Consider the following 27,990-nt stretch of genomic DNA (forward strand, 5'->3'; position numbering starts at 1 on the left):
TGTTTCAGTACAAAAAAAAACAACCCCCCCCCCCCCCAAAAAAAAATAAAAATAAACAAACTAATTTTGATTCTGTCATTATTTTATGTGCCTGTGGCAACATCAGATCATACCATCAACCAATAATGTAGTAAGACTTTTATATACAGTCCTTAAATGAAGCGCCAGGGTCTTACCATCACCAACTACTGCTTAATGTCCCTTTTTTTTTATCAGCTCCTCCTCTTTAACATGGCTTGGAGAAAAGCCTTGTATTTCTGTCCAAAAGCTTTCTGAATGATGAAAAGTTCAAGGGTCCTTTTACCTACAAGCTTGGCCCAGTTTTCAAAGAGAAAGTATGAGCATACTGAAAATTACCCTGGGAAACTGGACTGACAACAGATTTGCATGTTTCTTTCCTGTGCCAGCTTCCCCTCCCCCACTTGCAAATAGCATGTGTAGGTTTGAGAATGTAATCCATATTTTATTTCCTTCCTGACATCAAAATGGCCCTAGGACTGTCTACTTTATACCTTCCTAAAAGTGTATGTGGTTGATTTATGTAGCCTTTGAGCCCAGGTAAATGGTTTCTGAAAACTGTTCTGGCTAGGGTTACCATATTTTGTCCCCCAAAAAGGAAGACATGCCCTGCCCCCACCACACCCCCCTTTCACACCCTCGCTCCGCCCCTGTCACACTGTCCCCTGCCCCCTGTCACATACCTCTTCACCCCCTCCCCTTACCTTACTATTGCCCTGGTGGTCTAGTGCCCTCTTCGGGGCAGCCCCCTCTTTCCTGCCCAGATAACTGCCCTGCATGCATCCTTCATGTTGGTGATCTCAGCGCTGATTCAAAATGGTCACCGAAAGTTGAAGTCTCACGAGGCTATTTCAACTCTCGGCGGCCATTTTGAATTGGCGCCGAGAATCACCAACAGGAAGGATGCATGCAGGGCAGCACTCCGGGCAGGAAAGAGGGGGCTGTTTCCTGCCCCGAAGGCAGAAGAGGTCACTAGACCACCAGGGCACTAGTAAGTAAGGGGAGGGGAGGCTAGCAATCTGCCCGTTTGTCCGGATTTCTGGACAAACGGGCAGGCAGGCCCGCAGGCCGTCCGCCCACCAGCCTGCCTGTTTGTCCAGAAATCCGGACAAACAGGCAGATTGGCAAAACCCGCCCAGTTGCCCGGACAGGCCCTCAAAAAGAGGTCATGTCCGGGTAAATCCGGACACATGGTAACCCCAGTTCTGGCACTAAAGTTACAAAAAGAGCTTAGAACTTGCCAGGTGCAGGCATAGACAAGTAGTCCCATTTTATCAATTTACAGTTGGCTGAATTTTCATGGATCCTAAACTCCCCCCCCCCCCCAATGCCCTTTTCTCAGTTCCAGCTCCAGAGGACCCAAGTAGAGACTGCATTGACCAACCAGACCTTGCCAACTGTGACCTGATTGTCTATGCCGAGCTCTGTTCAAATGAATACTACTCCAGTTTCTGTTGTGCCAGCTGTTCCCGGCATCAGCAGAGTGGCACCCCCATCCATCATCAGGGATGAGAGAGACTCTGCCTTCCAGCACGCGCCACCTCCATAAGGAGCACATAGTCTTAACTCAGGACTTAATGATTGTACAAAGTAAATCCAACATTCTAGAAAACATAACTGTGTAATATGGTAGCACATTCAGTACTGTCCGTTCATTATCATCATTGTAGGAGAACTGTGTCACTGCTAAACTCTTACAGTGTATAGCTGTTCTAAGGGCTTTGTTCCAAAGCACACTGGATTTTCTTCTGTCCATTATAATAAGCATGCTGCTCACTGTAATACACTGGTAGGCTCTAAAAGAATTCTACAATGGACAGAAGTTAAACCACCATAATTACACTATTTAGCATAGCGTCAGAATGCTTGTACCAGTGCCTTACCAGATCAGTATCCACTAAATAATTAAGAGCTATTATTAATTTTATATTGTCTTAAATCAGTTATTAAGATACAATTTCTAGCCAGGTTCTTTGATTATTTCAGATCTTAGTCCTATCAAGAAGGCAAAGAGGAGCATGAGGGATTACACCACCACAGGGCAAAAACTACAGAATGATATAACTGAGCTACCAAACAATTTAGTAAAATGTCTAGGCAGCGAGAATCGGTGGGTAGTTAGGTTGGTCTAAAATATGTTCATGTGTTATGGTTTAGAGTAGGGGTTCTCAACACCATGGGACACACCCAGCCAATCAGGTTTTCAGGATATCCACAATGAATATGCATGAAATAATTTGCATGCTGTACCTCTACTGTATGCAGACTTGTGCATATTCACTGTGGGTATCCTGAAAACCTGACTGGTTATGTGGTCCTGAGGATGGTGTTGAGAGCCACTGAGAAAGAGAATGGAGTGGAAAATATCCACAAAAAGCCTACAAGTCACTGCTTGCCCCAAGATTGGTAGTATGGAATGTTGCTATTAATTGGATTTCTGCCAGGTACATGTGACTTGGATTGACCACTGTTGAAAGCAGGATACTGGACTAGATAGACCCAGTATGGCTATTCTCATGTTCTTAGATGGCATTAATGAAGCAGACACTTCTCTTTGGGCATAAATACACAAACACTTGTTCTGCATTACAACGTGGTAAATCTCTGAATAAAATTAAAATCCTAGCAGCAGCCTGCCCATTCAATGTTCATGTATTAAGTCTTTTCCAGGGACACTCAGCCTCTGAGTTTACTCATGCTGAAGTGCAGGAGTACCCTAAAGGTTAGAGCAGTGGGCAAACTGGGGAAGCCTGGTTTAGACCCTATTGACAGCTTCTTGTGAGCTTGTGTGAACCACTGAACTCTTCCATTGCCTCAGGTACAAACTTTAGATTGTAAGCCCTCTGGGGAGAAGAAAATACACTGTGTACCTGAATGTAACACTTTGAGCTACTACTGAAAAAGATGTGAGCCACCTGCAAATCCAAAATGCAGCATAGAATAGCCACAATAACATATAATACAGTATTGATATACATTATGGATGCACTTGCACAGCATTTTATGACACAGTTACTGTGGTAAGGTGTAATTTGACATAGCCTGACAAAGCAGTTAATACAAGTTAATGTAATGTCATAGAATACAGCACTGTGCATGAAAGCAGGTGAACCAGGGACATCCACAGCAAAAGACTGTTTCTCTTTAAAATGACCTGGATGAACCAGACAGGTGAAAGGTCTATATAGTGTTTCACAGTATTTTTAAAATCTGTTGTCCCTGAACTGAATACATACAAATTACAAACTCCAATGCATTTTCTACTATCGTTCTCTTTCTGCTAGTGAAGTACCGTAGAATCACACACATCAGTATTCAGTTGCATGGACTCAGATGTGGTAGTAGCCAGCATCCAACTTTTAATCAATTCTCCAGGCATTAGCAAACCATGGTGGTGACTTGGTATATTACCATGTCCCACTCAAACTAATTTGATTTGCGTCCTGTTATAGTAAAGTGATTTTCACCATTCTATCTCCAGGGGAAAATAGTATATATCTGGCTCTAAGAAAAGAAACAGTGTGCCTTCCTTCCTTATACCTGTTGCAGGCTTGTACCCTCACCACTGCTATTGAAACTGAGAGCATGGGTGTATAGTTTATTCTACTAATAACACCCTGCCCTCTGTCTTTCATCTGTGATAACATGGTCTACTGTTATGTAGAGGAAAGGGGAGCCACACACCTTCCACAAAAGAAAACAAAGTCACCCAGCAAAGGAGAAAGCGGGACTGTTCCAAATGACCAAGTAAAACAGCTGAGTATGAGCGTTCAAAAGTTTATTGCCAAAGGTAAACTAGATCAGTTTACCTTTGGCAATAAACTGTTGAACAATCTTACTATGCTGTTCGTCTTGGCTACCGTTATGTAGTACATAGGACCCAAATTTTCACAATAATTGGGGGGGTACTAAACCCAATGGAAATTACCCCTTCCTGGCCATAGGTAAGAAGTTTGGTCAATACTGCGGGGGTGCTCGAGCACCTACGGAGCTGGCTCCTATGCTGTAATAACTCAAGAAAAAAGATGAGACTAAGGCTAAGGCGGACTCCAAAATGTTTCTCACTGTCTTTCAAGTGGAAGTGTTGTAAACTTTAGCTGTAGATTAGCACCTTCCACTATCACATTTTTCCTGCCTCCCAGCCCTACCCCCAAAAGGAGGATTGTTCTCTGGAATGAATATGTTCAGCTGATGCAGTTCCAGAACAACTTCTTTGTTGTCATGTCCCATCTATCCTTGCATCCCATGTAGCTATACTGCAGTTCTAACATCTTGATGATTTCCATGCTAAAGAATTAGGACAATACCATGGAGAATGAAAAAAAAAATCTCTGCTATGAATAAAATGTATCTTTTTATCATATATATTTCTTTTATACCAGTATGTGTAATTTTAACAAGCTGTATTAAATATACCATAACTATTCTGTATGTATGATAAAACAGAGTGACTGCTGTTCAACAGTGTACTAAATATTTTGTTTTAAAGAATAGTTTAATACAATTGGTGAATTCAAGCTCTCATAGCATACACATAATAATGCAAGTTTTGTTAGCTCTATTACAGCTCTTCAGTCTCACGCTTGAATTAACTCATTATGGTGATAAAATGCCTGCTATAGACCAGTGTCCAGTCAGGGCAAAAGTGAGACCAGCAACCATTTAAACTTATCATTTAATGTGAGCTTTCAACCTAGGCCCTCAGAGGTGAAAGGCTTGTATCCCAGGTTTGTCTCTGTGTCATGACATCACCTTCTGTTATATCTCAGCACAGGCTGTGGCTCTCCTTCCTCTCTTCCAGATCACTAGCATGCACTAATGTAAGACACCACTCTGGCCCTCAACAAAGTATGAAGTACATCAATTCCTTAAATAAACCCTGAATATAAAAAAATAAGTTATTAAGGTATGAAAAACAGAATCAAGTCTGGTTAAAAAATGTCAAAAGGCACATAGGATAATACATAATGTTAAAAACCCAACTCAATCAGATTGTGTTCCTTATTTTGATAACAAAGGAAAACATACTATTTGACGGAAGATAAAGACCTGTATGGTCCATCTAGTCTGCCCAATAAGGTGGCCAGAGACACACCTGCCGCTTTCTTGCAGGTTACATTCCATTATGATGAAATACTAGCATAACAAATAGGGCAGTTACACAATCATGGAAGAGTGGACTTATAATTTTGAATACTCACATTCATTAACCCATTAGTGCCCAATGTTCCCATAATAAGCCATATGGGAACCAATCATGGGAACCTTGGGCACTAATGGATTAATAAAATATACTAGGAATGTGGTGGATTTCAAACCAACAATACTTCAAAAGCAATCCTCACACCAAAGTACCTACCATAAGAGGAAAATCCCCAATATTTAAACACATGGAGGAAAAAGCCTCTTATGTTCAGTATTTTGGTGTGAGGATTGCATTTGAAATATAGTCACATTCATTGTCAATAGTCGAATAAACCTGCAATCCAACAATGTTGGAAATGACAGTTTACTCCTTGTCAACCCTGTGGTGAAATGTGTCACAAAAAATGAACACTTATTCTTGATCTGTTCCTGCTATCCTCAGGTCGCAGACCATAGTGAAATCTACAACAAAGAAAATGTTCCACTCAATGTGGAAACTCAAACGCATGAAACCATTCTTCCCAAGGGAAACATTTCGCAACTTGATACAATCAATGGTACTAAGCCATGTAGACTACTGCAACGGAATTTATGTGGGATGCAAAGAACAAATTATAAAGAAACTTCAGACTGCTCAAAACACGGCAACCAGGCTTATATTGGGAAAAACGCGATTCAAAAGCGCAAAACCCCTCTGAGAAAAAACTGCACTGGCTCCCAATCATCTAAACATCTCTTTTTCTTTTCAATGTAACATGGAAAAACCAGGAAACATTTATGCCCATGAAAGTTAACTTTTCTAAACTTAAAAAACAATGACAAAGATCTTATCCCTATCAGTTGCTTTAACAAAAGTAGCAATTAGAGTAGCTCTATTAATAGTCTCCTCCAGAGAAGATTCTAATAGGCCTGTCACATTTAAATTCCCTGTTGATGATAAAATATCAAATCATTCCTCCTCACCGCCTAATTTCTTAAAAGAACTAGGCATATTATGCACCTTAGAAATATGTCAGAAAAGTAAGACAGTTGCAAAACCATGCACTGAAAATAAGATTGTAACATTTCCTCTGCTGAAATCAAATAATTCACAAGAAAATAAACCAAAAAATGTTCTAGCAAAAATCATCATCTAAATTTTCAAGTTTAGACAACATTAAAAAATTCTCTCTCATTAATGCAGAGTTGACTGACTCCAATTTATCATTTTTTTTTCTTCAGCATCTCAATCTCTTTAACTGTGTCATCAATCTGCTTTTCCTGAGAAGCAATTTTAGGTGCTCCCTCACCAGGAAAAGTGTACAATTGTGAAAGACATCCAGAGGAGTGTGGACTCCATACAGGTCATAATTTTCCATAACTCCAAAGTGGAAACATTCTTGGGAGGAAAACAGAAAGATCTCCTTGCCACAAAAAAACAAAACAAAACAGTAAAACTGAAAGATCATTCTCACTATTCTCGGGAGGGCAGGGGAGGGGTTATGTTCCATATAAACCTGGAGAGATGCCTTTGCCACACCGAGGACTAGATGCACTAATCAATTGTTAGAGCCCTTCCCTTACCGATTCCCTTAGTGAATCGGTAAGGAATGGGCATGCATCAAGGAATAGGAATGCAAATGAGCTGCTCGTTGTAGCTCACTTGCTAAACGCGCTGTGATTGGCTCAAGACTTACAGGTCTCTGAGCTGAGTGAAGCACAGCCAAAAAGGACGTTTTTATTATTCTGGGGTTGAATGATGTCCAAAAAACAGCCTGCAGCATCGGAGCCTGTTTTTTTTTTTTTTTTTGAAGCGAAACTTTATTAAAAAAAAAATCAAAGTCCATTTTGGGCAGCCTCCCCCCCCCCCCAATAATAGAAACGTCCTTTTTGGCTGTGCTTCACTCAGCTCAGAGACCTGGAAGTAAGGGAAGGACATCTAAGTAAGTACAGTTGTGGCCAAGTGGTTAGAGCAGTGGTCTTGTAATCCAGAGGTGGTGGGTTCAAATCCCACTAACAGTTTTGTTAAAAAAAAAAAAAAAAAAAAGGACGAGCACTTGGATTTTTTCCCCACTTTTTTAAGTTGTATGAAGTCTTTATTGAACATTTATCAATAAAATGACGAGCACTTGGGCGGTTTTTCGGGTGTAGAACGGCCATAATGGTCGTCCATGACGAGCACTTGGCCGTTTTAGCCCCCCGTTTTTTTTTTTACATTTTAATAATTTTTCCAATCCCGTGCAGCCCCAATGAGAGATACAGACCTCTCGTTAGATTTTCCAGCGTTAAGGCAATCGGAAAAGGTTAGTGCATCTCATTACAATAGGGTTTCTACACGATTTGCTCACCTGCATTCCGTTTTCATTAGCTGCTACCATCGTCGGAAAAAAGTGTTTAGTGCATGCCAGGGTTTACTACTTGCTCGTTAATGGCTTGTTAAGGGCTCGTTAAATTTAGTGCATCTGGCCCCAAGTCTACTTTCGCACTGAAAAGATATAAATAATGCAGTAACACATTCACTTTTACAGCTGCTATTCTAACCAGGAAAGGATACCCCTCACCCACAAGTCAAGATCCATCTTAATTTTATCTATTTGAGACTCATAATTTACTTTATATACCTCCTTAAGGTTATTAGTAAGCTGTATTCCATGATATTTCAAAGAGGTTCTGCATATACAGTTCCTTCCAAAGCGGAGTTCCACCTTAACGTCAATAATCCTACCAATTGTTTTCCTAAGTCTCATGCCGAGAAAGATGAAAGTTCACTGCACACTCTGGATTGCAAGAGAGTCTTGGCCTTCTTTCTGGAGCAGGCTAAAGCCCTTAGAAAATCCACCTAGCGTTTTGTTTCTTTTGACCCTAAGAGAATGGGAGCCACCACTGGCAAATTCACACTTTAAAATTTGCCAGCAAACTACATTTCCTTCACTTATGCCAAGACAGGTCTGACTCTTGAGGATCTGTTGAGGCTAATGGAGACAATAACATTGTAACATAGTAAATGACGACAGATAAAGACCAGTATGGTCCATCCAGTCTGCCCAAGAATTGTCATGACTGTCCTCTGTTGAAACGTGTACAGTCTCTCTTTTAGGACTGGGATTAGGCATAGTAGATGCCAGTCCTGGGGTATTGCTAGAGCATCCCTCACCACATGACCTGAGAACGGGCACACACTAAGCAGTATAGTTTATGATGTCACATTTGTGGACGCATCAGTAGCCTACTTGAAATGAGCCTCTATGTAGATGCTTTAAAGAACTGCAATATGGATATCTGTTCATAGAATCACATTGCACTACTCTGTGAAATATGTACCTGATAATTATAGTAGGTTTAAACAGCTAGTCCTCCAGAATCTCTCCCTAGGTCCATTTCTTTCAATTCCAGGCTGCCTTAAAAACAAAAAAGCCAAAATCCAAGTTACTCTATAACAGGTGTATTCCATGGACAGCAGGATACAAGTCCTCACATGCCCTTTCCACCTGTGGAATTGTATTCTATCATAAGCTTTAAAAGTGGATTGAAGTGTTCCTGCACGACAGCTGCAGGAGGGAAGTGGTATGCATGCACAGTGAGCCTACTCAAAAGCTTTTAGCAACTCTAAGCAGCAGTAGTGTTTCCAGTGCGAAGCTGCATTAGTGACATCACCCATGTTGTTTCCTGTTGTTCAAGGAGAGCTGCTACAGGTTTTAACTTGGTTTTATTTTTCATAGTACAACTCGGCTTTAATGTCTGGTAAGTCAGTTGAGAAAGAACACGTTGCACAAGTGCCTTGTTAGATTTCTAACCATGCCATTTCATGCTGTCCATGTTCTTATCTCCAGAAACCTGCGAGTTCTGAAAGGCTTTTGGTAATCCAGAAGTATCTAATTTTACACATTTTTAGGGATGCCCATTCTTGGTGGACCAACATGACTCCTTTTTGGTCATGGTCATTTCATTTGAACTTCCACACATTTCAGCCTTGAAAAATGCAGGTTCTTCCAACACTAGAGAGCCAAGTGACATCCACAACAAAGAAAATGTTCCACTCAATGTGGAAACTCAAATGTGTGAAACAATTCTTCCTGAGGGAAACATTTTGCAACCTGTTACAATGGTACTAAGCCAGGTAGACTACTGCAATGGAATTTATACGGGATCAAAGAACAAACACTAAAGAAACTTCAGACTGCTCAAAACACGGCAGCTAGGCTTATCTTCGGAAAAACGCGATTTGAAAGCGCAAAACCCCTCCGCAAAAAAACTACACAGGCTCCCAATCAAAGAACGCATTGCTTTCAAAATCTGCACTCTGGTTCACAAAATTATCAACGGTGAAGCCCAGGGATACATGACAGACTTGATCGACCTACCAACTAGAAACACATCTGAATCTAAATCTGCACTACCCAAGCTGCAAAGGACTCAAATACAAATCAACTTACGCATCCAGCTTCTCCTACATAAGCACACAACTGTGGAACGCATTACCAAAAGCCTTGAAAACTATGTACGACCATCTAAACTTCCGGAAAAAACTAAAAACTAACCTGTTTAAAAAGGCATACCCTACCAATCCAACATAAATGCCTGATCTCTGCAACACAACAAAACTAAAGTACGTAATGGACACAACACAACTCTTCTGTTGTACGATTCCCTAATGTGGCTGTACCACATGAACTTTATCTTACCACAACATCACTTGTATTTGTTTACACTGGAATCTGCAAACGCCTCTCTGGTACTATGTAAGCCACATTGAGCCTACAAATAGGTGGGAAAATGTGGGATACAAATGTAACAAATAAATAAACAAAATAAATAAATAAACAACAAAAGTGACCCACTATAGAGGCAAACAAGTATACAGTGGGGGAAATAAGTATTTGATCCCTTGCTGATTTTGTAAGTTTGCCCACTGACAAAGACATGAGCAGCCCATAATTGAAGGGTAGGTTATTGGTAACAGTGAGAGATAGCACATCACAAATTAAATCCGGAAAATCACATTGTGGAAAGTATATGAATTTATTTGCATTCTGCAGAGGGAAATAAGTATTTAATCCCTCTGGCAAACAAGACCTAATACTTGGTGGCAAAACCCTTGTTGGCAAGCACAGCGGTCAGACGTCTTCTGTAGTTGATGATGAGGTTTGCACACATGTCAGGAGGAATTTTGGTCCACTCCTCTTTGCAGATCATCTCTAAATCATTAAGAGTTCTGGGCTGTCGCTTGGCAACTCGCATCTTCAGCTCCCTCCATAAGTTTTCAATGGGATTAAGGTCTGGTGACTGGCTAGGCCACTCCATGACCCTAATGTGCTTCTTCCTGAGCCACTCCTTTGTTGCCTTGGCTGTATGTTTTGGGTCATTGTCGTGCTGGAAGACCCAGCCACGACCCATTTTTAAGGCCCTGGCGGAGGGAAGGAGGTTGTCACTCAGAATTGTACGGTACATGGCCCCATCCATTCTCCCATTGATGCGGTGAAGTAGTCCTGTGCCCTTAGCAGAGAAACACCCCCAAAACATAACATTTCCACCTCCATGCTTGACAGTGGGGACGGTGTTCTTTGGGTCATAGGCAGCATTTCTCTTCCTCCAAACACGGCGAGTTGAGTTCATGCCAAAGAGCTCAATTTTTGTCTCATCTGACCACAGCACCTTCTCCCAATCACTCTCGGCATCATCCAGGTTTTCACTGGCAAACTTCAGACGGGCCGTCACATGTGCCTTCCGGAGCAGGGGGACCTTGCGGGCACTGCAGGATTGCAATCCGTTATGTCGTAATGTGTTACCAATGGTTTTCGTGGTGACAGTGGTCCCAGCTGCCTTGAGATCATTGACAAGTTCCCCCCTTGTAGTTGTAGGCTGATTTCTAACCTTCCTCATGATCAAGGATACCCCACGAGGTGAGATTTTGCGTGGAGCCCCAGATCTTTGTCGATTGACAGTCATTTTGTACTTCTTCCATTTTCTTACTATGGCACCAACAGTTGTCTCCTTCTCGCCCAGCGTCTTACTGATGGTTTTGTAGCCCATTCCAGCCTTGTGCAGGTGTATGATCTTGTCCCTGACATCCTTAGACAGCTCCTTGCTCTTGGCCATTTTGTAGAGGTTAGAGTCTGACTGATTCACTGAGTCTGTGGACAGGTGTCTTTCATACAGGTGACCATTGCCGACAGCTGTCTGTCATGCAGGTAACGAGTTGATTTGGAGCATCTACCTGGTCTGTAGGGGCCAGATCTCTTACTGGTTGATGGGGGATCAAATACTTATTTCCCTCTGCAGAATGCAAATAAATTCATATACTTTCCACAATGTGATTTTCCAGATTTAATTTGTGATGTGCTATCTCTCACTGTTACCAATAACCTACCCTTCAATTATGGGCTGCTCATGTCTTTGTCAGTGGGCAAACTTACAAAATCAGCAAGGGATCAAATACTTATTTCCCCCACTGTATGTGAGAATGAAACATGTTACATTTAAAGGAAAGAAAAAGCCTCAAGGAGCTCCAGACCCACCGGTCTGAAGAGCAGAAAGCGATCAAAATGACCTTTAAAGTGATCAATATGATCTGTTCCTCATCATTGGATAAAAAAAAACCTTCCTGTGTTGGTTTTTTTTCTTCTTTTCAATGTTCAGCTTCAAAAGCTACACACAAAAGTGCAAAATCACATCCCAGTACCTTCGGATGTCAAGTGCTCTGACGTTTCCAAAAACATGCTCAGTCCAAAGATTAAGGATAAAGTACTTAGCTTAATATAGTCGTCTGTCTTGCAGTCACAAATTTCGCTCAAGGCAATCCTCTGGACCGACGTTGGCCAGTGTTTCACTCCAGCTTAAGTGAGCAATACTGCTTCAGGTTCCAAAATAGAGGAAAAACAACAGCATCTCAGCTAAAAAAGAGGAAGCTCACTTGAGAAAAACACTTGATGTAACCTGGCCAGTGCTGAGGCCTAAGAGAGCCTCTGGAACAGAAAAATAAAAGAAACTTAAAAAGGCTGAAACCTCTATGGATGGATAAAAGTGATAAGGCAAAAGAAAAGTATGAGGAAAACTCAAAGAATCCCACACGAAAAAGCACTAAAAATAGTTTGATACGCTGAGGAGAAAGCAACAAATACAGTCTCTGGGAAGGTGTGGTGTGTCGCTGCCAAAAGCCTCTTTAAAAGATATTATGCTGGGCAGCGTTCCATGCTGGGCTCCATTGGATGGCATCACCAGATGTAAGATACACTGTCCTGCTTGTCCTTGGAGAAAGATGATATTTCCTTGCTTTCAGAGGGCTTACAATTTAAGTTCATACTTGAAGCAATGGAGGGTTAAGAGACCACATGGAATGTCAGTGCAATTTATATCCTGGCTTCCCTGATTCTCAGCCCATTATTCTAACCAACAGGTCACTTTTCCACAGTATATGAATAGTTATTGGTGTTTGATTTTTAGTATCCTTGCTGGTCACAAATGGAAAGACTTTTGAAGTAATGCAGTGGATAATTAAAATTTTGTTGTAATCACTAAATGGAGCGGCCTACAAAACAAAACAAAAACACAAAAGAACAAAACTATTGAACATGTGAAAGTTTGTATGTTCACAGATAGTATTAAAAAGTGCAGATCCTGGCAATATAATATGTTTTTGATCTCACTGATATAAACAGAGAACATGAAGAAGGGTTTTTTTTTAACCAATAAGAAAAAGTAGGATCAAAATATGCATTTTTGTATTTTGAGTTTTTTCCTCTTTTTATTTCTTGAAATAAATGTGAAAAGAGAGTCCTTTGAGGTTTGTGTATCATTAAAGAATCAAAAATGTATAATGACATTTAATAAAAGTTGGACCTCCATTTTCAATGAATACTCTTTAGACCTGATGACTCTACAAATAGATATGTTCACAAAAAAGATAGTTAAATAAACTGATTGGATCAGTTTCTTAGAAAATCATAATGCAGGCTACTGTAGAAAGAGCTTTTGGTGACTTTCATTCTAAAATGTTCTCACATGCTTGCTGACTTCTTCCAGGCCAGTAGTCCCGGCCTATTGTTGCAGTTTTTCAGACTGTTGAGGGAACGTCATGAAGAAGTGAATGTGAAAAGCAGCATATAAGACATGGCCAAGCAACTCTAGATAAAGCAAGATGACTTTGTGGTGTACACTTATGCAGTGCAGTTTGTGTGTGCATGAAAAACATTATAGACTTTACTAGCCATAGCAAGGTTATATTCTATATCCCAGAGTTGCCAATGATATCATCTACATGAAGGACTCACTTTGCTGCTGGTCCATGACATAATGTATAGAGATGATAGTTTACTTGTACTGGGTTTCTGCCAGGTACTTGTGTCCTGGATTGGTCACTGCTAGAAGCAGGATACTGGGCTAGATGGACCATTGGTCTGACCCAGTATGGCTATTCATATGTTCTTATGCTTCCAGTCTCTAAAGACGATGCTATCAGTATTCTTGTCAGCAATATAAATTAATATGCAATCATATTGTCATTTTTTAGTTATCAGGCAAAATGATGTCAGGATCATGCTGTGTGCTGCCAAGCGCAAAGCCTGTGTTTCATTCTCAAGTCTGGCCTCTGTCCATAGCTAACTGGGGTGAGGGATGCTATGGATGCAACAATTGTAGACCTTCAGAAAACAAGCCCAAAGAAACATTGTCACCCCTACTTGCCATATTTTTGGGTGCGCCAGCTTCAGGAATGACCTACAGAGTGGTCCTTGGCCAAGGATAGTCACTGCAAAGGCTAGGTTGTATGAAGAAGAATTAAAAACGAGGGAAAACAGGGTATTTTTGAAGGTGTTATGACTTTGGTTTATATTGAGCTCGATGTACAAAGAAAGGAGCAGAGGGGCTTCTACAACAGTGTTTCCCCAAGTCCAGTCCTGGCGTACCCCCTTGCCAGTCAGGTTTTCAGGATATCCAAAATGAATATGCATGAACTTGATTTGCATACACTGCCTCCATTATATGCAAAGCTCTTTCATGCATATTAATTGCGGATATCCTGAAAACTTGACTGGTAAAGGGACTTCAGGACTGGACTTGGGAAACGCTGGTCTACAGCATCAGAGAGCACTGAGGAATTTGATATCAAAAGGACTGTGAGGAATAAAGAGTTTGCAGCCTACATGACAGCGAAAGCTTCTACCATTCACATTTATTTCTGTTAAAGCAGATTATAAATCATCAGTACAAATATATATTAACACATTTGATCTTAAGCCCCACCCTTAAGTACAATTAAATGAGATGGCAGTCACAATTTCCAAGATTGACTTGGAACACCTGTGGCTGCAATTTACAAAGCTTCACAAACAATTGACAAATCAAAACATTAAAAAAAAAGAAACAAAGAAAAATGAAAAAAAAAATCTAAGTAAAAAAGAAATACTAAGATTTCTAAGTGAACATGAAACAGTATAATCCTTGTTGGTGTATATTAATATTATGCATCTACAGATAAGATTACAGTCATTTCAGAACACAGTAGTGCTAAAACCAATAAAAACAGGTAACTTAAGACCAAGAAACAGCAGCAAAATAAGGAAAACATTTGTGTGTGTGTATATATATATAGCTTGAATTAAAAGCAGAATTTTTTCATGGCTTTTAACCAATGCAAATACTGCTTTTGAATTTGCTTGCAATTTAAAACATAATGTATCTTCCTTGGTCATGATGCTTTTGCATTATGCTACTTACACTAGGCAATGCAAGGATAATAAGTTTAATCCTCTTCCACATCCAGTTTTTATATAGTATAAGGATTATATATATATATATATACACACACACACACACAGTTTCTTACAGCTAACCCTTTTTTATCCTTTGGCAAAATTACATACAGCTTGTACAACTTTTAATACCCTGAACAATTTAAAATATTCTAAATGCATAAAAATAAAGATTTTGGCTTTATTTGTAATTTCTTTATATAGATATATTATCTTTTTCATTGCTCAAAATGGAAGCTCAACATTCTCAAATACAACTTTGAGGGGAGGCCCAAGATATTTTTTTGGAAAGGTGTGAAGTGAAAGTTTTCTCTGCTCTCGCTGGTCCCATGTTTTCTCTCTGCTGCAGGAGCCTTCTTGTGTGACTGGGCAGCAGGTAGAACAGGGACTTGAAAAAAATGGATTGCTTCATTAAGCTCACAGGATTGGTTTCCACCTGATAACTGAAGCTATCATCTCTTTATAAAAGCAGTGCGTGTCCACCCTTAGCTTCAAATCTCAATTACTCCCTCTTCCATTTAAAGAATATATACAAATACCACAGAAATGCTTAAAGTTCAATCTCAAAGGTCTTTTGTAGCTCACTGGAGAAGGGATTTGTTGGAGATGGATTTGTGCGTTGTTTTGACCTGTTTTCTAATGCTGCCCACTGAGCTTCAAACGGATCTACTTCTTGGGCAGCCATAGAATCCTGCGCACACATGTCCCTTGATGCCCACTTACTGCTTTCTACCCCATTAAAGGCTGCAGAGCCATTCAGATACTGAGTGGCAGGCTTGAAGAAAGGGCTTGTGGTAGCGCTGCTGGCTTCATATTCTGAGAATGTCTGTTTGATCAGACCTGGTGATTGATGTGCATGGGGTACTTGTGAGTGACCTGTTGTGCCAAAAACATTAGCTACCATTTGAGAAGGGGTAATTCCAACCACAGGTACACTGGAAGCAGGATAAGTCATTCCATTTGTCATGGTATATAGTTGCTGAACAGGGATGAAGGGTGGCTGCACTGCTGGGACCACAGTGGCTGGCAATGGCTGAGAGGCCACAAATGTATTCACTGGATAAGGCTGCCCAGGCTGTATGGCCAATGGTGGAGGCTGAATTAATGGCTGTGAAATCAAAGGTGGTACAGGGGTCTGTTGTTGAGCTCTTACAGTCTTAGCTACCTCTTCCAGCCATCGGTCTGCCTCTGAGGGAGTGCGTTTGTGATTGGCCTGAAAGAGTGTCGAAGTGGCTGTACCAGAACAAGCATTCCATTCAGTACCTGAAAGAGAAAGTTGGAAAGATAGTAAGAACTGCCTTTGATCTGTCTTTGCATTCTCATCATTCCACTCAATTTTAAGAATATAATTTATTTGGTGGAACTGTATATTCCACTAATCCACGCACAAGCTTTCCCTCAGCTAACTGCAAGAGAACAGTAAGCCATTGTCATGCATTATAGCAGTTACTTTGAATACTGAATTAAAGAAATCTAACTTAGTAGCCCTTTTACTAAGTAGCGGTAAGCCCACTGTGGGCTTACTGAGTGCCAATCTGAAGCTACTACCGGGTCCAATGCAGGCACCAGCGGTAGTTCCACCCCCAGTGCATGGCATTTCCGGGGCTGGCGGTAGTCAGGCAGCACCATGCACTACTGGGTTACTGTCAGGTTAGCATGGGAGCCCTTACCACTACCTCAATGGGTGGCTGTAAGTGAAATCTTACCGCACGGCCATTTCTATTTTTGTCCTTTTTACTCACTGTGGTAACACAGGTCTCAGTGCGCAGCAAAATTGGTCCCCGCTGCTAGAACAGGGCCCTTCCTACCACAGCTTAGTAAAAGGGCCCCTTAATCTTAAAAAAGTCAGATATGTAAAGACAGCAAGACTGAGCTTTCCACGGACCCAGTTAGTGATTTTCTTCATCTCAGGAACACACACAATTGATTAACATTAATAGAGAATTTCCCCACCCACAGACCCCCATATACAACATATGGTTTTAAAATATTATTGTAGTTTTTTCGAAATTGAATTCTCTCAAAGTAAGACATACTTGTGACCAGTGTTCCCTCTAAGCTGAGCATGTGAGCGATCGCTCATAGAAACTGGGTGTGTCTCTCGCGCTGTGTCAATGTTCGCTCACTGTCTCACGAGTCATGGTGTCCCCTTGCCTCCAGACTGGTGTTCGGCTGCCTTGCATCATGCCAACTGTGACATGCAGTCTTCCGGTTTCCTTTAGCTGTGTCTTAAACAATGGCGTAACTACAGGGGGCCCAGGCCCCTCCACTCCTGTCTCAGGTCCCCTGAACAATGGTGGCCAGCCATGTGCCCACGTGTCCGTGCACCCCTGCCTGTTACTGATGCTCCCAATGCAGGCATCTCCCCTTCTCCCCACGGTCCTTCCACCTTGCCTCTACAGCAGTGTAACACTGATTGAAGCAGGGCGGGGCTGCCTCGGAGCCTCAGCTTTCCCTGAAGCATAACCTACCCTCCTCTGATTTAACTTTGCTTCCGTCCACCCTCACGGAAATAGGAAGTTACATCAGAGGAGAGCAGGGCGTGTTCTTTCTAGGGAAGGCCAAGGCTCCACGACAGCTCTGCTTCAATCGCTGCAGTGCCGCCACGCAGGTAGGTAGAGGGAGGGGTGCTGGATCCAGTAAATGAGAGAAGTGTTACTCTGCTGGGTTGGGCTGGGGAGGAGTGCTGGACCTCAAAGAAGTTAGATTGAGGAGATGGTATGAGCCTAACCACCCAAATAAATAGCAAAAGATTATTAGAAACAAGGGACTGCTAAGCGTGGTCCATCTGTAAAAAGTCAAAAGCTGTTCCAGTTGGATTGGCTGCGCTTTAAAGGGTGGTGGACAATTTTTTTAAAAACTTGACAGCTTTTTAATTTATTTGAAAGCTTCCCATATGTAGATATAAATATCTTGAAATAAAAATATCAACAGCTTAAAAATTATTGTAGCTGGTAGAAACAGCAGTTATAAATTCTATATTTTGTGCTCATTTTTCTACACTGTTCTTTACAAGACAGTTGGCCAAATTTCAGTGAGGATATCCTGTTTCCTGATAGGTTCATCTTAACTGTTGTTGTAATCTGCCTTGGGAAGCTTGGTGTTATAAAGATGGAATATATTGAAATCAAATGGAAGTAAAATTAAACTCTCCTTTCATTGTGGCACATGGAATCACATCTTCACTTCATCTGTTTTGTAGAAGTTTACATTTTGCATACACAAATGGATGATTGAGTTAGCATATTTCAGGGTTAAGTGGAGGTCAGAGATGGCTAAGTTGGGGAGATAGGTGGCTGCTGCAGAAATCTGAAGTGCTGCTTTACTTTCTACATTTGAATGGAGATTTTGGGGGGCAGGGGCCTCTTTTAATGTATTTATTGATGTTGTTATTTCATTTTTATGAAATTATGATTTTTGAAATAAAAAATTTTAAACAAACACTAAATTTGCTCCCCCCCCACAGATACCTTGGGGAGACCCTCAAGCTCCACAGATAGCTAAGGGGAAACCCCTCCCCCGCTCTTTTTTGGCTGTTGGGTTATTTTCGGCGCTCACTCAAAAAAAACATTTGCATGCAGGTCGCTTCTTAGAGGGAACACCGCTTGTGACACTGCTTTAAATCAGAACTTACCAAACTTTGTGGCCACGATCCACTTTAGCAGCTACAGTCGGCTACAGTAAGATGCAACCCCGCCCCCCACCACCACCTGAGTATGTGCCATTGTTCCTGGTCTTTCTACAGCGTCTGCTATGTCGCCCCCATCATCCCTTGCCTTCAATGGAGCACATGCAGGCCCAGTTACAGCACTGGCTTGACAGGAACCACAGGTCAATGACTTCTTTTGGCCTGGTGAGTCTGCGACCCCAAATATAGACTGTGCAACTCTATTTGGGGTTGTGGCCCATAGTTTGGGAAGTGCTATTTTAAATGAATGAATGTAGAAATGAATGGAGAAAAAAAGGGGTGTTAGACTTCAACCTGGAAAGTTCCAGGATGTCAACTGCAAAAAAGTCCAAAAGTCAAATGCTTCAATAAACATAAAAAGTTTATTCTCCAAAGCACACAAACACACTCAGACAATCTTGACCCTACACGGGCTGTGTTTCGGCTGCAGAGCTTTCCTCTGGGGATCTTTACTGTGAACAGTACAATGATAAAAAGGAGAATAATCAGTAGATGGTAATAAAACACATCTAACGACTGTGGAGGTACCAGCTTTAGTCAGTGTAGCATTATAGTGGTCCGAAGTCAAAGAAGACTAAAAACACTACTTTGACTTCAGACCTCTATAATGCTACACTGACTAAAGCTGGTACCTGCACAGTCGGTAGATGTGTTTTATTACCATCTACTGATTATTCTCCTTTTCATCACTGTACTGTTCACAGTAAAGATCCCCCGAGGAAAGCTCTGCAGCTGAAACGTGGCCCGTGTAGGTTCAAGATTGCCCACGCATAGTCAACTGTGTACTTTGGAAAATACACCTTTTATGTTTATTTAAGCATTGGGCTTCTGGACGTTTTGCAGTTGTCATCCTGGAACTTTTCAGGTTGAAGTCTTCCACTCCTTTTCCCCCCTTTGTTTGACTGATGTGGAAGTACTGTTTTTCCCCTCTTCCTTGCTGTAGAAAAAAAATACAAACATGTAACAGTTTGATTTCATATAACAGAAATGAGTGTTTAGCCTTAAAACGATCAGAATGACCAAGTGCACTTAGGTACTGATCTTATGAATACTAAGGTCAATTTTCAGCCATAGAGCGAACCTGCATCCCTTCAGCAATCTGCTTAGGTAACTTTGTCCAACTTTTCTTTTTTTTTTTCCTTTTTTTTTAAATAGTCCCCAACCCCTGTTTTTATTTTGCTTGAATGTTGTGTGATAGTATATCCTGTCCTATTCCTAATGGTGCTCCTCCTTTCAAATTATTTTAATTGTAAATCACCAAAACCTGTTCTAGAATTGGCAAGTTATCAACTAACTAACAAACATAAACAAGCATAAATGGATAAGATATGTGATTTTCAGTGATTCTTAAGGCATACCATAGGATCATCATATATCCTGAATCCATTTAAAGTTATTCCTGCCATTTATAAATTTAGAGAGTTATCTATTTATTAGGTGAATTTTGCAACTGAATAGGTAACTGATGCACCCAGTCAGTCCCAAACCACAGCCCATTTCTGACTGCTTAGTGATTGAAAACAGTCAAAAGTTATCCACATAAGCATCGTAGTGTTTTTTTTAAAGCCCTCGTGTGGTCAGCACCACCACTGAATGTTGAAGTAATTATTCCCAGTTGGAAAATAATGTGCATCGTTTCATAGTTCATATATACATTTTAGGACTAGAGGCATTCTTGATACCAATCAACTGACTAATAAGATTGTTTATGAAATTATCAAATATAAAACACTTCAGCATAATGCTGGCATTAAGAGCAAGTGCCTGTTTGCCCATTATACAACTTTTAGTCACAGAAAGCTGTAGAATAGGACATAAAATAAGGATTTTTTTCAATACACAGCTCTCCTCTAATATATAAAATTATTGGGAGTAGCCTGCCTATAGTTCTTATAAAAATCTCTCCTTATGCCCACTCTTACCAGCATGAATGACTACGGCTCCACTATTAGAAGCAGCAGGGGCATGTGCCCAGGGATTGGTTTCACGAACAGGCATTGTTGTGGGTGTTACAGCAGCTTGGGTTGGTTTAGCAGCAGGCAAACAGAAGGCAGATGCAGTGCCATTAACTGAAAAATGCGAGCAAACATCAGTGCAGTTAATCCATGCCAGACATGCATGTAACAGGAGTGTTAGAGGACTGCAACATTACAAAATCAGAAAGAAAAGCTAACAAAAATTAATCCATGCTTCTTTAAAAAGAACTGGCAAAACAATTAATATGTAAGCACAGAACAATTCTTATGCCAGCACAGACCACAGATGATAAACATTCCAAGATGGCCATATAAACTTGTGCATGTCACTAAAGAAAAGATGACATTCTGATTTAACCGCAAATGAAGTTCTTATGTGAGTGAGCAACTAACATGAAGCTAAAGTTATGGAACAAATGTCCACTGTGGCATTCATAAGGCACAATTCCTAAAGGAAAGCAAAGTCCCACTGATAATAGCACCCACTAATCAGTTAATGCTATATCTTTTGGACTTTAAAGACCAGAACTCAGAAAAATACTTCATTATTAGTGGGGTATAAATGAAATTTAATGTTCTGTCGGATTGCCCAGGCAGCTCTACCAAGGCATCTCTATCTGGACTTCGAAAGCTCTGACATAGTTTCAAGACTCTATATAGAGGCTACCATTTGAAGAACATCTTTGTGAAGATTAGGATATTAGCCCAAATCAATGTCTTCCACCAAAGCTCAAATAAATTTTATTTAGGATTTATATTGTCTTTCAAGAATCAAATCATAGGCCAATTTGGATCACTGCAGAGTACATACATTCTAGTACATAAATACAGACAGGTTTATTGCAATGACCTTTTAAAAATCACATTAAAATAAAAGTATATTTTATATCATGTCTCTCCTCTATAACCTCATAAATAGGCCGTTTCAACAAAATGTAAGAATTCTCATGCCCTAAAAATATGGCAATCCTGTCTACAACTGAGGCAAGAACGCTTCTATCTTCTGTTAGTTTTAAAACATAGTAACATAACATAGTAAATGATGGCAGATAAAGACCTGAACGGCCATCCAGTCTGCCCAACAAGATAAACTCATTTTACATTGCTAATAAACTGGTTTGAGAATCACACCTGAGAACATGCAATGTATCCCACAGCAGGTGAAGTCTGTATCTGCTGTTATCCCTCAATCTACTAAAAAATAGCTCATATGAATTCAAGATATGATGGCAAAATTAAATTTAACAACAAATTTCTAATGCAATAATTTTTAGTCTGAAGGTCAAAAATATGGTACACATGCGTTAAGAAAGTTCATGAATATCTCGACTAGTAACACAATGTCTCAGATGAACAGTTAGGAGGAGTACACGATACAGGGGCTCATTTCAAAGCACTTAGACTTGCAAAGTCTAAAGAGGTAAGCCAGTGAAGCAAGCTTTTGGCACCCTGGTAAAATTTTAGATTCTAAGCTATCTAACGACCAGATTAATTCTTTTTTTCATCTAAAGAAATTGAGAACTATTAGGGCATCCTTATGCCCTGGTGGATTTCGAATAGCACACGCAAATTTACTTCCATTATTCGATTATAATTCTTTATACTGTGGTATAAATAAAAAAACAAAAGCGGCAACTCCAACTTCTGCAGAATACAGTTGACAGATTAATCTTTGAATCAGGCAGGTTTTGTGAAGTTAGTCCCCTGTTGAATACGTCTAGTAGTGCTACAGAAATGAAAAGCAATAGTAGTAGTAGTAGTGATTAACTACATTTGCTAAGATTGGAGGGGGTGCGACTGGAATGGTGGCGGGGATGGGACGACTTCCCTATGGGGAAGGACTGGGGAGGCTAGGGCTTTTCAGCTTGGAGAAGAGACGGCTGAGGGGAGACATGATAGAGGTATATAAAATATTGAGTGGAGTGGAACAGGTGGATGTGAAGCGTCTGTTCACGCTTTCCAAAAATACTAGGACTAGGGGGCATGCGATTAAACTACAGTGTAGTAAATTTCAAACAAATCGGAGAAAATATTTCTTCACCCAATGCATAATTAAACTCTGGAATTCGTTGCTGGAGAACGTGGTGAAGGCGGTTAGCTTGGCAGAGTTTAAAAAGGGGTTAAACGGTTTCCTAAAGGACAAGTCCATAAAGGGCTACTAAATGGACTTGGGAAAAATCCACAATTCCAGGAATAACATGTATAGAATGTTTGTACGTTTGGGAAGCTCACCAGGTGCCCTTGGCCTGGATTGGCTGCTGTCGTGGACAGGATGCTGGGCTCGATGGACCTTTGGTCTTTTCCCAGTGTGGCATTACTTTTGTACTTATGTAAGATTAGAATCTCAAATTCAATTATTATCCAACCAAAACCTCAACCCATACATATACGCAGATGACGTTAACGATCTACATCCCGTTTAAACAAGATTTAATGGAAATTACCAAAGACATCAATCAAGGTTTCCATATCATGCATTCATGGGCGGATGCATTCCAGCTGAAACAATGCAGAGAAAACACATTGCCTTATACTCACCTCACAACATAACACGAGCAAATTCACCACCATAAACGCACCAAAATTATCCCTTCCCGTATCGGACACACTGAAAATTCTTGGAGTTACCATCGATCGACATCTTACACTTGAAAGTCATGTAAAAAATACAACTAAAAAAATGTTCTATTCAATGTGGAAACTAAAAAGGATAAGACCTTTCTTCCCAAGGACCATCTTTCGTAACCTGGTACAATCAATAGTGCTTAGTCACTTAGATTACTGCAATGCACTCTACGCTGGTTGTAAAGAGCAAATCATCAAGAGACTGCAAACCGCCCAGAACACCGCAGCTAGACTCATATACAGAAAAACAAAATACGAAAGTGCAAAGCCCCTGAGGGAGAAATTACACTGGCTTCCACTTAAAGAACGCATCACGTTCAAAGTATGTTCTCTAGTTCATAAAATCATCCACGGAAATGCCCCTGCCTACATGTCAGATCTGGTAGACCTGCCACCCAGGAACGCTACAAGATCATCCCGCACATTCCTTAATCCTCACTTCCCCAATTGCAAAGGCCTAAAATACAAACTAACACACGCGTCAAACTTCTCTTACCTGAGTACACAACTATGGAACGCACTGCCGCGCAGCTTAAAAACTACTTATGAACTAACTAACTTTCGCAAATCCCTGAAGACCCACCTATTCAACAAGGCAGACCAATAAGAGCAGCAACTATAAATGTAATACATCACAACCTTACCTATTATCAACAATGTTTTTGCTTATATCTGCTTGTTTGAATTTCGATTACGTTATTTTCTATGCCATCTCCACCATACCTATTATCAGTACTGTTTTTTACTTATATTTACTTGTTTAATTTAGATTATGCTATTCTCTATGTAACACTAACTGTTATCACCTAATATACTATCTACCAATAACAACACATTGTAAGCCACATTGAGCCTGCAAAGAGGTGGGAAAAATGTGGGATACAAATGCAATAAATAAATAATATAAATAAATTTAAAATAGCCAGTCTGGTCTATAAATGTGTTTATGGTGCTAATTCAGTTATGGTAGGAAACTTGCTTATATTCCCAAGCCATAGAGGGCATCTAAGGAGTCCTAAAAATCTGTCTCTCAATGTTCCTTCTGTAAAAAAAACATGCAATTGAAGTCTGTTTAGGAACATTCTTTTGCCTTTCAAGGCACAAAAATATGGAATAGTCTACCTAAAACAGTTTGCTTAACTACTCCTTACAGTTCTTTTTGTAAGGTCTTAAAAACATATTTGTTTGTCTCTTAATGTTCCATTTTATAAAAATAACTTAGATGGATATTTTTTTTTTTATTAGATTATTTATTTTAATGTGATTCTATCCGGTTGGGATATCTCTGTGCTCTGTGATCCGCAAGTTAAAAGCGGAATAATAGAATAGAATAGTCAGCCTCTCACTGGCTTGCCCCTTAAGCTAGTCTTGATTGTGGGACTTTCTGAGTTAAGCGACAAGTTGATGTCACTAAGATTAATATAAGAAATCTAAGACAATCCTAAATAAAATACAAAGAATAAGTGAATGCATGTTTCACTATAAATATATAGCTAATATTTTATGCAATTCTACACAGTATACTGTTTGTAGATATACTGAAGGTTCAAACCGTGCTTAGAAAATGTGGACAAAATATAAGTTGCAAAAATGTTTTGGACTAGAAAGCTGACATCACAAGTCAACAGAATGTTCAGAGGAAAAAAGCTGCAGTTTTTTTTTAAAGACACTTAACAGAATTTACATAAATATAAATATAAGAAAAACACTGAGAAAGGTATAATAATATTCCTACACATTAACAAAAGAAATCAGTAACCCATATCATAGAGCGAGAAGTACCACAAAACAAAAATTTAAATTTAGGAAATTTCTTTCACGGAAGGTATCAGTACCCAAAGATTACCAAAATTACCTAAGGTCCCAAATACTATCATCATCACATGTAAATTTAGAAAAGGGGAAAACCAAGGAAACAGCTGCAGTTTTTAAAAAAAGATTTTTATGTATTTGTAATAGCCATAGCCTATCACCTAGAAAACACATCTCAAATGAGTCTATTAAGATGTTTAATTTGTATTGTGTTGACACTGTAAGTAGCATGCCTAATTATATGCTAATGTTTTACTATGCTTTAATATGTGCTGTTATTGGAACGGTTAACTACATTGTAACAGTAAATTACCTGTGTCCAGTTTATACCTGCTATACACCAACTTGGGTGAATTTCTTCAAATAGGTAGTAAATAAATCTCAATAACTAAAAGCTATCAAATGCAATCTTTTCAAAACCAGTCATAATACAGTTATCTATCAATGTTCATAGGTAAGAGGCATTTTTATATGCTGCACTTTAAAACCAATGACCTATGATGTGCAAATAGAAAATAAAGTTTTAATTACTAAGACAAGAAGCAGCACAATCCATGCAAACTTAAGAAGTTACAAACCTTGGAAGGCAGGAGACTGAGGTGCACCAGCTGTGCCAGGTTTTGACATGGGGGCAGAAGAGAAGGGGTCTTCTGGTGCACTGAAGGTATTAGTGATCTGCGAGCACAGGAAGCTAATGCTGTCTGCTTCTCCTTCCAGCTCAGGGACTGAAAGTTAACAAACAAACATTAGAGTGTGCAGAATAAACAGTCATTAAAAGCTCTGAATACTGAAGCATGATTTATGCTACACTTGCGACTTTCTCCCTACCTGTAAGTCAATTCTAATTAAAATGCATGCTGTCTTTGAAATCTCACATTATTTATCAAAGATCCATAATAATTAATTTGGGAGCTGTTGAGAATTGCCCTATTTTAGAATAGGAGTAGACCTGGTGGCACACTTCCCTATATTTACAAAGTTTTTGCACATTAAGTATTGGAAAATGTTATTTTCCACTACAACATTTATTTTTCATTATCCATACAAATTCTCCTAGGCAATGTACAACAATAAAAAATATAAATACTAACTGGATTTTTTTTTATTGTAAATGTTTATTCAAAATTCCAAACTTTAACTCAGATAAACATACAAAGATGTAAAACTAAACAACCGTATCAATACATATTGGCATGCTAATACCCCTATATTCCATCCCCCCCAGAAAACCACAAATATCAAATGTTCATAGGTAAGAGCTGAGCCCTCCCCCCTTGCAAACCACAAATAATCATATGGACAAGATTCATCTAAGGCAAACCAGATATATAGTCTTTCAATTGTACCACAAGTCATCAAGATTACAGTTTTGAACACAAATTGATAACAGAATTCATATCAGAACAGAGGCCCACATATGCTCATGTTTCATCTTCTTCCCTTCTGATTGCTTGAAATTTTATCAAAGCACTTCAACTCACTATATATACAGATTCTATTTTCCAGGTTCTGACAAGTGCCATCTTGGCAGCCAGAAATAGCATCAACACCAACCATTCTTGAGCAGTGGTGAAACCCTCCCTGTCAAACACCCCTAGTAAGAACACCTTCAGCATCCTCCTCCAGTTCACCGCTGTTCATTTAAATCTCTCATCCTACACCCCTCCCCTAAAAACCTGCACTTTCAGACATGACCACCACATATGTTCATACACTCTTTTCTGTCCACAGTTCTCCCTCTCCCCACCCCCTCTCCCCAAGGAGACCCGGGCTTGCTTAACTGTCCAATATAGCCTATTTGTTAACTGATATTTTGCATTTGCTTGTGTGCTGTAACAGCTGAATACTTATGTATATACAAGTGCACTCTTTTCCAGTAATCTTCCCCCTTGAGACCCCCGAACCAGGTCTCTAACGCTGTAATATGATCTGAAAAGGGTGGTGGCTTGTCACCCTCCAAGGCTGAATAGACCTTTGATAGCAATTTCATTCCAACCTCCCCTTTAAATACCACCACCTCCAACTGTACCGGCTTTCTATGTAGATTTATTTTAGCATCCCTTCCAATGAGTAAGCCTCGCATCTAGAAATACTAATAAAAGGGTATCACACTTGCTGTCAGATCCTACAACTGTTGTAATGACAGCAGAGTGCCCTGATCAAACAAATCAGAACATCGGGACCACACAATTCCCTACAATTTAGAGAGAAGGAAATGAAAATAGGGATTGATTGATGGGAAATGTTTTGCTCTTGAAAATCCATAACAATTCTGGGTGTTATATTGGATAATAAATTATCTATGGAGCATCAGATAAATTCTTTAATAAGGAGTTCATTTTATACTATGAGAAATTTAAGGGCTATTCACAAATATTTATCGGTAGATCTATTTCAACTAGTGGTATAGTCTCCAATTCTTAGTAAGCTCGATTATTGTAACATTATCTATTTGGGTTTACCAAAATATCTGTTGAGAAAAATTCAAACAGTCCAAAATGTGGCTTTACACCTAACATTCTCCATTAAGAAAACAGAGAGAATTTCTTAATTATCATTATGCCTTTCTAGCTGCTAAATTTTGGAAATTTATACCAGTTAATTTATAACTTATTTTTTACCATATTATGTTTAAAAAAGGCTTAAAGACATTGTTGTTATATATGACTAAGAAATAATTGATTGCAGTTAACTTTATTATCTATTTTTCTCTTATGAAACTGTTTAGGTTCAAGTACATCTTGTAATTATGCTATGTAATTTCCTAGACTATTGTGTTCTAGAATCTTGCTGTAATCCGCTGTGAACTATTTATATGGGAACGATGGGCTATAAGTGAACTAACTGTAGTTGTCATTGAACAGAAATCCTTTAGCTGGCTTAGTGGGTGAAGTTGGCCCTGTATTCCCAAATCCTGCTTACATCGCCTCCACACTTTTTCTAATGGGGCCAAAAAAGGGTGACTGACCCTTCCCACAAATCCCTCCCCACCCAGCAGCAC

At 39.8% G+C, this 27,990-nt stretch overlaps 2 protein-coding genes across 8 annotated transcripts in view; one reads left to right on the plus strand and one right to left on the minus strand.

Moving 5' to 3' along the window:
* PAPLN (papilin, proteoglycan like sulfated glycoprotein) overlaps positions 1 to 5,353 on the plus strand; it is a 164,988-nt gene extending 159,635 nt beyond the window's left edge. For both annotated transcript variants that reach the window (XM_030214012.1, XM_030214013.1), the window contains one exon: positions 1,361 to 5,353. In XM_030214012.1, the coding sequence (XP_030069872.1) occupies positions 1,361 to 1,530 (170 nt within the window). In that variant the 3' untranslated portion in view covers positions 1,531 to 5,353. The remainder of the gene's footprint in view (positions 1 to 1,360) is intronic.
* Positions 5,354 to 14,280: 8,927 nt separating this feature from the next.
* NUMB (NUMB endocytic adaptor protein) overlaps positions 14,281 to 27,990 on the minus strand; it is a 186,150-nt gene continuing 172,440 nt past the window's right edge. For 4 of the 6 annotated variants that reach the window (XM_030213792.1, XM_030213795.1, XM_030213793.1 and 1 more), the window contains 3 exons: positions 25,568 to 25,714; positions 20,499 to 20,645; positions 14,281 to 16,151 (listed from right to left, as the gene is read on the minus strand). In XM_030213792.1, the coding sequence (XP_030069652.1) occupies positions 15,439 to 16,151; positions 20,499 to 20,645; positions 25,568 to 25,714 (1,007 nt within the window). In that variant the 3' untranslated portion in view covers positions 14,281 to 15,438. The remainder of the gene's footprint in view (positions 16,152 to 20,498; positions 20,646 to 25,567; positions 25,715 to 27,990) is intronic. The other 2 variants (XM_030213798.1, XM_030213797.1) reach the window with 1 other exon arrangement.

The sequence above is a fragment of the Microcaecilia unicolor genome, chromosome 9 (assembly GCF_901765095.1).
Source record: "Microcaecilia unicolor chromosome 9, aMicUni1.1, whole genome shotgun sequence".
Lineage (NCBI taxonomy): Eukaryota > Metazoa > Chordata > Amphibia > Gymnophiona > Siphonopidae > Microcaecilia > Microcaecilia unicolor.